At 44.1% G+C, this 11,290-nt stretch overlaps 1 protein-coding gene across 1 annotated transcript in view; it reads right to left on the reverse strand.

Annotated features, from left to right (window-relative positions):
- tenm2a (teneurin transmembrane protein 2a) overlaps nucleotides 1–9,788 on the reverse strand; it is a 135,712-nt gene extending 125,924 nt beyond the window's left edge. The window contains exon 1 of the mRNA XM_080773907.1: nucleotides 9,672–9,788. Coding sequence (XP_080630033.1) covers nucleotides 9,672–9,762 — 91 coding nt within the window. The 5' untranslated portion in view covers nucleotides 9,763–9,788. The remainder of the gene's footprint in view (nucleotides 1–9,671) is intronic.
- Between the last annotated feature and the right edge of the window lie 1,502 nt (nucleotides 9,789–11,290).

Here is an 11,290-nt window from a genome sequence, read left to right on the forward strand (position 1 = left end):
ATTGCACTTTGAATCAGAACACAATATTAGTCTCTCTTGTTGTAAATTTATATGGCTGCATCCCCCATGAAGATGCTTTGAATGCTGCTTCCTATTACTTGTCCAAGAGATAAATAAGACAAATCCCCCCAAATTCGTTTTTATTGGAACTGTTGCACATTGTCCTGAGTCGAAATTACATGCAATATGGATCCAACTGGTACCTCCAGCAATCTGGGACTGCAATGGGGACAGCTCAGCACCTTCTGTGGCTGGATTGGTTGTGGGAAAATGGGAAGAAAATGACCCTAATAATAACCCCTACTATTCAAAAATTAAACTATACAAACGATACGATTGATGATATCCTGTTATTTTGGGATGGGACACAGACTGAACTAATAGACTGAATCATATCTCAACAGCTCAAGTTTCCTGAAATTCACTTGTGAACAAAGCATGGTCAAAATTAACTATTTGGATTTAACCATATCCAAGGATGAAACTGGAATGATTCACACATCTATTCAGAAAATACATGGAACGCAACTCAATTTTGCATGCTACCAGTAACCATCCAAGACACCTTAAGGACAACATTCCTGTAGGTCAATTTTTGAGGCTAAAACGCAACTGTTCAAATCTTGATGATTTTCACTCCAAACAAACCATTATGAGTACTCGTTTTAAAGACAGAGGCTATTTCTCAAAATCTATTCAGAAAGCCATACAATGTTCGAATTGCACAAAAATGCACATCTCTTATGCCCTCTTCCATAAATATTGAACAGTTATTCTCTACTGTTCTCTTACAAGTAAAGGTCCGAAATTCAAAATGTAGGCCTATACTTCAATTAGAAGTACAAGTACCAAAAGTAAATGTACTCATTATGCCAGTGGCGTCAAAATATTGACGGTGCAACCGGTGCATGTGCTGCACCACGGCCCAGACGCCGTGGGGAACCCAAAATAAATAAATAAAAAGCAATAAGCTGGACTAGTGGACATGCTGAGTCTGTCATTGATGTCCAAGCTAGTCCAGCTTACTCTCCCTTTGGCTGACGTCGCTGTGCTATTTTTTTCCTTCTTTTTCAGCCAATGCCTTTCCATGCCTGCAGAGTGGACAGGCGGATTTGGCCCCGGCTAATCCCTGTATATAAGTTCATAATGGCGTCCATGCTCACAGCCAGCCTTGGGCCAACAGAAGGGCATTAGCATGTCTGCTAACATGTCTCGCTGTTAAAGCACCGTGCATATACGGGCACCGCAGGGGCACTCGGCCGGGGGCTCGCCATGGCATAGTGATATCAGCTTGTGTGTGTCTGGAGTCAAATGTGTCGCTTTGTGTGCACTGTGCGAGTGTGCGTGTGCGTTAGGAAGAGACCAGAATCGCTAATTCAGCATTTAAAGAGATCAGCTCTGACACAAACCCCACTCTTTTTTCTCACCCTCTCCCCATTTTCTCTTCTTCGTTTCTCTTCTTCACCCTCTACTCTCTCCGTCTTTGTCTCATTCATTCTTAACACTTTTGTGTATCTCATGTTTCTATGGCATCAGTGTTGATTTTGACAGCAAAGTATTATATATATTTTAGTCATATAGTGTCTTCATTTAGTTTTACATTTTACTAGTCACCTGGAATGTCTTAGTTTTAGTCTACTACGTTTATTCGACTATAAATGTCATACAATTTTAGTTGAATAAAACCATATGATTTAGTCGACAAAAATGTATTTTGGCGGGCCTTGATGCCGTCGTACACTTGCTGAAAATAGCCCATCAGTCAGTGTGAAGGGCGCACACGCACACACACACACACACACACACACACACACACACACACACACACACACACACACACACACACACACACACACACACACACACACACACACACACACACACACACACCAGCAGCTCTGCCTTGGTTACTCATCTCTGTCTAATTAGGAGGGGAAATGCACAAGAGAATTGTCATCATAATGTCATCACACACATGCACACGCACACATGCACCCTTGCCCACACGCACGTGCACACACACGCGCGCACACACACACACACACACACACACACACACACACTCCTACAGCCACTATGAAGTCACTATTATATAAAGGGCATTAAAAAGAACAACGCGTATAGAGCCTATACTGCCTAGGACGTTTTTGTTGTTGCTTTGTTCCCATAGATTTGTTGTTTCAACAAAACATGGGGGAAAAAAAGAAACAAATAAATAACGAAGGGATTAAACATTCATGGTGTCGTCAGCAGTGACTTGAGGTGCATGACTTCCCTGTCAGGAGGAGATAGCCGCCGACCACTTTAGAAGAGGCCCACAGGCGCGGCGGGCTAAAAATAGCCTAGCGCGTTCCCCATGCATAATGAATGGCCAGAGACAGCATTAACGCAAGCTCTTTCCAGGAGCGATCTGTCACGCTCCGTTTGTCCGTCTCCGCTACCCCCCCCCCCCTCCCCCGCTCCCAGACAGGTGCTCCCAGTCGTACAGCGTGTGTGTTTTCCCCGCACCAGCACGCACACGTGCGGAGCTACGGACCCCCCAATTCCCCACCAATCCCCCACAACAGCAGTCCACTGGCGGTCTGCCGTCACGCTTCGGCGGAAACACAAGTCCACTTGTTAGCTCGGGTAATGGTGCAATTCTATGCATGTGTATATGTACATGCACGCACACGCGCACACAGGGTTTTCTGGAGGTGCTAAAGCCCCCTCAAGCCCCCCTCCATAGCGCCGCCCATGACACACACACACACACACACACACACACACACACACACACACACACACACACACACACACACACACACACACACACACACACACACACACACACACACACACACACACACACACACGAGTGGCGGCACCATATACTGTAGCCTATACTGGGGGTGCAGGAAGGGTGCTTGACTATTAATGGAGGTGTGTGCGGGATGACATTTTTGGGGGTTTTATCCCCAAAAAACATGCCTTTGAGCGTCACTTTTCGGTTTCCTCTCCAAAAACAGCCTTTAGGGAGCAATTTCACACCAGCAAAAAAGCAAACAGTAATGCACAGCTATTAATGCGGCAGGATAAAATGAGAGATAGAACATAATGAAATAATTAATTGAAAGACTAAACAACTACACGCCAGGCTATACTGTTTTTAAAATCAATACATGCAGTCCATTTTGCTCCAAGGCTGCAATCCAATCTTGAGCATTATGGATAAACCAAGTAACCAACACAAAATCATACGCATTAGAGGGACCACGACCAACTGCATCTTTAAACAATTGGAACTGTCACTAGCCTATAACTTGTAGGCTACTCATAACATAACCCAGAGTCCGTTGCTGTTTCTATGTTTATGTTCAATAAACCAAATCAATCAATGAAAATATCACACCCATGTGAAGTGACTGGTGCAACGCACCCAGGATGCCGCCCCACATCCGAAACGGTAGAGAAATAACAGAGTTACCATGTGGGGGTCCCCAGGGGTGTGGGGTGTGGGGTGTGGGGTGTGGGGGGAGTTACTGCCTGGCTGTATGCACCAGGATGTTGTGCCATGAGGATTCTCTAGATTCCTGCCTCATGGCTGTTGTTATATGTAAACGTGCATGGCATGCCTTTGATCTGTCATGCATTCCAACATTTTGACGACCAAATAAGTTCAGAGAAGATCATTTTATTTGACAGTGGGGGAAAAAAGTACATTTTGGTTGAGCAGTTCTTGGGGGTGCTACGGGATTTTCTGGAGGTGCTAAAGCCCACTCAAGCCCCCCTCCATAGCGCCGCCCATGACACACACACACACACACACACACACACACACACACACACGTGCGCGCGCACGGAACACGTACGCATATATACGGTACATATGATGATATACTCTTCTTATGCTACGGTATAGCCTATAGAGTATTGTTTGTTTAATATTTCTTTCCCCCTGCACTCTCTCTCCTGTCTTTGCAGCTGGTCATTATCTATGCTTCTGCATTGTCTGAAAGAAGACAAACAAAAATACATTTTACTCTTATACTGTACCTGTACTCGAGATGTAACAATAAAGTACAACCTTGAAACTTGACATACTATAATATGACAAACAAAAAAATAAATCCATCTATTTTGAATGCATGTGGATGACAGGCAGGTGCATTTGTCGATGTAGCATTACAGCACAGTATTATAATTTGGACTGACACCTATTTGACAATAAAGGAATAATATCTAAATTCAATTTAACAGCCTTGCATTACGCAAGCAAATTAATTGGATTAAAACAACAAGGTGTGGATGAGTGCATGCATAATGTTGTCTCAACACCATTAGCTGTCTTGATTGTTGCATCGTTAGTTTCATTGTTTGGAACACATTTCTCTTCAGAATAACGAGCAGTGTAACCTCATTTTGACTAACAAGGTTGACATTTCCTTTCTCTAAGGAACTTCCACGGTTGCAGAAGATATATAGCCTAGTATAAAAAACCCTTGTGTGTTTTAGTTGGAGGCAGCCTCTCTTCCTATAGTGAGTATGTGTGTTTTAGTTGGAGGCAGCCTCTCTTCTCTCTGTGTTTTAGTTGGAGGCAGCGTCTCTTCCTATAGTGAGTATGTGTGTTTTAGTTGGAGGCAGCCTCTCTTCTCTCTGTGTTTTAGTTGGAGGCAGCCTCTCTTCCTATAGTGAGTATGTGTGTTTTAGTTGGAGGCAGCCTCTCTTCTCTCTGTGTTTTAGTTGGAGGCAGCCTCTCTTCCTATAGTGAGTATGTGTGTTTTAGTTGGAGGCAGCCTCTCTTCTCTCTGTGTTTTAGTTGGAGGCAGCCTCTCTTCCTATAGTGAGTATGTGTGTTTTAGTTGGAGGCAGCCTCTCTTCTCTCTGTGTTTTAGTTGGAGGCAGCCTCTCTTCCTATAGTGAGTATGTGTGTTTTAGTTGGAGGCAGCCTCTCTTCCTATAGTGAGTATGTGTGTTTTAGTTGGAGGCAGCCTCTCTTCCTATAGTGAGTATGTGGTCCACTGTTGATTTTGACGGCACATTTTGATTTAGTTTTAGTCATAATTCAGTCATCTGAAGTGCTTTAGTGGTAGTCTAGTTTCAGTCGACTAAACGTCATGAGATTTTAGTCGACTAAAATGTGTTTTGGCAGGCCTCGATGACGTCTTACTGCCGTCTACCAGCTACTTTCAGAGTGCAACCAAGCATAAAAAAACTTCTCTTGTAGTTTTCTTGTCCACCATGCAGTCCCTCCTTAACATTTTGTCTAGTTTTTATTTAAAAAGCATAAAATTACTTCTCTTTTAGTTTTCTTGTCCACCAGTGCCTTATAACATTTGTCTAGTTTTAATTTGTCGACGAAATAAGCAACTCTCAAGAGTTACATTATTGTTAAACATCTGCATTACTTAATTTACAAGAAGTCTACACAATTAGACAATGTAGACAAATTGTTATTTTAATCAACGATTTGCCTGTTATCTCTCCTAATACTACCAACATCAATACAGCATGGAATTGTGGACAAAGTCGTATCCAACGAGTAAAACACCATTTAAGTTAACTCAGGACACAACATTTCGGCCGTGCGCGGCCTTCATCAGGTCATGAAACGTTGTGGCCTGAGTTAACAAAATAAACACTGTTGGAGCAAAGACTGTGTGCGGACTACTCCTTCTCTGTATGTATCTACCTTTTGTCCAGCACCAGCAAAGAACTGGATGTGCAAGCCACCTGCTTTTTAAACCACCTCTGTAAACAGCCTGTAAACAGTAATGAGTGACACACGTCACAGTCTTGACGACGACAGGACCATTTCAAAAAGTATTTATTTAGAGATTTGTAAGCCTCGAACAAAGCCAACTTGGATCGTGACAAATCATGACAACAAACACAATATTTCTGGACAAACAAATACGAATTGCAAAGAAGTAAAACAAAAGTGTTGTAACCTGACCTTTTTTTCTTCTTTCTAATTTATCTAGTTTGTTGTCATGATTTGTCACGATCCGAGTTGTTATGTGTGGCTTTGTTCGAGGCTTACAGATCTTTAAATAAATACTTTTTGAAATGTCTATGGGGAAAATTAATGGGGAATTATTTCCTGGGCCTGTCATCATCATGAAAGGGGGTGGGACTGCGACGCTCTAGTGCACCCAGTCCGGATAAACTTGGTGAAATCCTCGGATAAGAACTTCACAGACAGGTTGTTTGAAATGGTAATCCTCTGTAGCCACAGAGAGCTGTCATCATTTTTTTACCGGCCCAAATGTCCAGAGCTAGGGAATTATGTTTCTCCCGGCCTTTGTGACAAAGATTGAAAAAAATAATATATATATATATATATAATAATACAGCCAAAGTGACCCCTGACTCACAGAAGCGCGCTCGCACACACACACACACACACACACACACAGTGTGCTACTTCCTGAGGATTATTTCTGCCCAACTTGGTCGGGGCTCATTTCCTGCCATGCAGTGTCCACTCTCTACAGGAACACAAACAAACAAACAAACAAACACATGCACGCACACACGCACACACACACACACACACACACACACACACACACACACACACACACCAGATTGCCACTCTACAGTCACTCCGACGTGCACAGTAACCAGTACTGTGTGTGTGTGTGTGTGTGTGTGTGTGTGTGTGTGTGTGCATGTGAGAGAGAGAGAGAGAGAGAGAGAGAGAGAGGTAGGGGGGTAACTGGGAGCGCCAATGGAATTGGCCTGCAACATCTTGTCGTTTCTTCTATATTTTTGCCTGTCTTTCCAGCCCCCCCCCCCCCCCTCTCTCTTCTTCCTTGGAAAAATAACAAGATGTGAACTATGCACGAAAAAGATTTTTCTTTTACTTTGTTAATACTGTGATGTGACAATAATGATTCTGATTCTGTAAGCGAGCAAGAGAGAGAGAGAGAGAGAGAGAGAGAGAGAGAGAGAGAGAGAGAGAGAGAGAGAGAGAGAGAGAGAGCATGCCTCTAAGCCTCTCTCTCTCTCTGTGCCAGCGTGTGTCCATTAGGCCGTCACTGGCAGGGTGAATTTATTTGCCGGGCCAATGATTGATGCCAGCCCTGCAAACAGGGAGCCAATTAGAAGGCTGATGTAACGTCATTTTAAAAGCCTCCTAATCACGTTGCTCTTGAACCTGGGACCCGGGCCCTTCCTAATGAAGATTTATACTGCATCAAAGGAGAGACTAACGCCATTAACAATAGATTGTATTCCACCAAAAATCACATTAGGACTCCACCAGCCCCCCTCTCCCTCCTCCCCCTCGCTCTCTCTCCCCCTCTCTCTCTCTCTCTCTCTCTCGCTCTCTCTTGCTCTCTCTTCTAAATATATCTGCTGATTACTGCAGATGCACAAAGGAAGCGAGAGACGGAGAGAGAGTGAGAGGGGGTCCAGTGAAGCTGAGAATGAATGTGTGCGCTAACGAACAAACTCTTCACAGAAAAGCGTGAGTCTGTGTGTGTGTGTGTGTGTGTGTGTGTGTGTGTGTGTGTGTGTGTGTGTGTGTGTGTGTGTGTGTGACTGTGTGTGCACGTGCGTGCGTGCATGCGTGTGTGCACATGTTTACATGAATAGGTGAGGGACAGAAAATCATCCCATGCTGATATAAGCAATAAGCATGCAGCACACAGCCAACTAGAGAGTCTGTAATGAGATGAAGAGAGAGAGAGAGAGACAGACAGACAGACAGACAGACAGACAGACAGACAGACAGACAGACAGACAGACAGACAGACAGACAGACAGACAGAGCTGCGGTTTGTCACTCAAAATGTGTAAAAAACACAAAAGTATTGGCATGAACATGTACTTAAAGTACCAAAAGTAGAAAGTACTCACTGTGCAGAATGTCCCATTTTTCAAATGTATACAAATATTTAGAAAATAGCCGATGTACACGCTCACAATACGTCCCATCGTGACACATTGTGAGCTTGTAGATCTGCTATTTGCAAACGAAATGTACATAGGGCTTAAGTGTTTACTGGATGTTTTGTAATAATAATAATCTAACTCTACAAAGTAACTAGTAAGTAGTAACTAAAGTTTTCACATAAATGTAGAGGAGTAAAAGTACAATATTTTGATACGAAATGTAGTGGAGTAGAAGTAGAGAATCACTGTGTTTACTTATATCCAGAATAATGGATCTTTCCTTTAAAAACCTGCACTATCCACAAGTTTCACACATATTTAATACTTGCTAAACAGTTACTGTATATTTCAAATAATTGAATCGTATCATATCGCCATAATGAAAAAATATTGTCCATGTATTGTATCGTGATACGTATCGTATCGCTATTAAAATGTATCGTTACAGCCCTATCAAGTACAGTACTTAAGTAAATGTTCTTAGTTACTTTCCACCACTACTAATGATCGGGCATCTCACTCTGGAGTGCTCTAACCGAGGCAATGGACCCTTCAATAAACCCCACCCCAAAAGACATGTCCAATGGACCCTTCACTAAACCCCACTCCAAAAGCCACTGTCCAATGGACCCTTCACTAAACCCCACTCCAAAAGCCACTGTCCAATGGACCCTTCACTAAACCCCACCCCAAAAGCCACTGTCCAATGGACCCTTCACTAAACCCCACCCCAAAAGCCACTGTCCAATGGACCCTTCACTAAACCCCACCCCAAAAGCCACTGTCCAATGGACCCTTCACTAAACCCCACTCCAAAATCCACTGTCCAATGGACCCTTCACTAAACCCCACTCCAAAAGCCACTGTCCAATGGACCCTACATGTCGAAAAATGATGACATACGGATTTGATGTGCATGTCAAAATGCAGGAGGGACTGTGTTTCCTTAGGCCGGGGTCCTAAAGCGCCTTACACTGACCTCACGATCCCACAGGAGGGACTGTATTTCCTTAGGCCGGGGTCCTAAAGCACCTTACACTGACCTCACGATCCCACAGGAGGGACTGTGTTTCCTTAGGCCAGGGTCCTAAAGCACCTTACACTGGCCTCACGATCCCACAGGAGGGACTGTGTTTCTTTAAGCCAGGGTCCTAAAGCTCCTTACACTGACCTCACGATCCCACAGGAGGGACTGTGTTTCCTTAGGCCAGGGTCCTAAAGCACCTTGCACTGGCCTCACGATCCCACAGGAGGGACTGTGTTTCCTTAGGCCAGGGTCCTAAAGCGCCTTGCACTGGCCTCACGATCCCACAGGAGGGACTGTGTTTCCTTAGGCCAGGGTCCTAAAGCGCCTTACACTGACCTCACGATCCCACAGGAGGGACTGTGTTTCCTTAAGCCAGGGTCCTAAAGCGCCTTACACTGACCTCACGATCCCACAGGAGGGACTGTGTTACCTTAGGCCAGGGTCCTAAAGCGCCTTACACTGACCTCACGATCCCACAGGAGGGACTGTGTTACCTTAGGCCAGGGTCCTAAAGCGCCTTACACTGACCTCACGATCCCACAGGAGGGACTGTGTTTCCTTAGGCCAGGGTCCTAAAGCGCCTTACACTGACCTCACGATCCCACAGGAGGGACTGTGTTACCTTAAGCCAGGGTCCTAAAGCGCCTTACACTGACCTCACGATCCCACAGGAGGGACTGTGTTACCTTAGGCCAGGGTCCGCCACATGAAAACGTTTGAGAACCACTGATTCAAAAGTCTGATAGACGGACGGAGGTCTTACCCGCGTTGGAGGAGGGCTGAGAGCGGAGCAGGTAGGTGTCATCAGGGCGGGACGAGTCCAGGTGCGAGGAGGAGTGATGCGTGGAGTTCATGTTCTTCTCCAGCAGGGGCACCTGGCACTCCCGCATGGGACCGCCGGGAGACCCCGGGCCCCCGGGGGACGGGTGGTGCAGCGTGGCCGAGGACACCCCCGACGGGTGGGAGGGGGGCAGCAGGCTGGAGGAGGAGGTGGGAGGGAGGGGGCGACCTGGAGAGAGAGAGAGAGAGAGAGAGAGAAAGAGGCAGTTAGTGTTGATTCCATCGACTAAAACTATGACGAAAAATGTCGACTACCTTTTTTTCACTGACGAAAACCAAATCTACGATGACTAAAACTAAGACAAAATATTGTCAATCTTGTCAGCCGATTTAAAAAAAATTGACTGACGTTTTTTAGTGATCGATATTCATGTTCGATATTCAGTTTTTTATTAATATCGGTATCGGTGGTAAAAGTTAATAATCGAGCCGATTATTATATTTTGTCATAAATGTGCAAAAAAGTACAACAACCACTCCACTCTCATTGAAAATCCGGTAGAGTACGGTTGTAAGGAGATGTATATAGCTAAGCTTAGCTGCGTGTCTGTAACACCAAGGAGGAGTAGACACACACACACACACACACACGAAACTCCCTCCCAGTTCCACACACACGGAGTAAAAAGAGAGAGGACCAGGGCTAGAAGGAGTAATACTAACCATAAGCATTGCTGTTTTCATCTTGCGTTAACAAAAATAAAAAAATCCACACTGAGAGGGACAGAAGGTGTAACAGTGGTAGACCTACAAGGCTACATTAGCCAACGCTAGCTCCTATGCTAACGCTGCAAACTTACAGGCTGTAAACGGTTCTTTGATTGTGTGTGTGTGTGTGTGTGTGCGTGCATGCATGCAAGCCAACTGAATGTTTTCTAAAAGGACAACTTTCCCCCCCATCCTGACCAGCCTATTATTATTATTATTGCATTTTGGCTATGTGCAATACCTAACTGCAAGCCAATGAAGAATGAACCAATCAGTAGCATTGTCAATATTTGTCTTAATTTCTAATTCATATTTATTTAGTTGACAATAATTTAACGGTAGGCCAGTGTTGAAAGTGGCAAATTTCAGTGGTGGAGTAAAAACAACAAGGTGACATGGCTTTGGGGAGTTTGGGCAGCAGATCTACAAGCTCTCAACATGTCATGCTGCAATGTGCTGTGGGCTTGTAGATCACCAATTTGGATAAATAAACTGATTATTTTTCCCTGATTATTTTTTTAAATAAATATTTTAAGCCTGTGCCTGCACTTCATACAGCACTATGTTCCATATTCTGCTACAGTACATGTTTGCACTTTAATTAAATTAAAGCTGCATTTGATGGGGGGGGGTTGTTACTGAAAACGATGTTGGTGCTTCTTGCACTAACTTTTTATAAGCAATAAAGGTTCTCCAATGCATTTAAAGGAATTATTGTGTTAGAATTTATGTTACTTTAAAAAAACATTTTTTACTTAAATTAATATCGGTCATAATATCGGCTATCTGGCTTTTTGATTCTCCACTAATCGGTAATCGGAAATATCGGCCAAA

Source organism: Protomyctophum bolini (genome assembly GCF_963924005.1).
Source record: "Protomyctophum bolini genome assembly, chromosome: 10".
Taxonomy (NCBI): Eukaryota; Metazoa; Chordata; class Actinopteri; order Myctophiformes; family Myctophidae; genus Protomyctophum; species Protomyctophum bolini.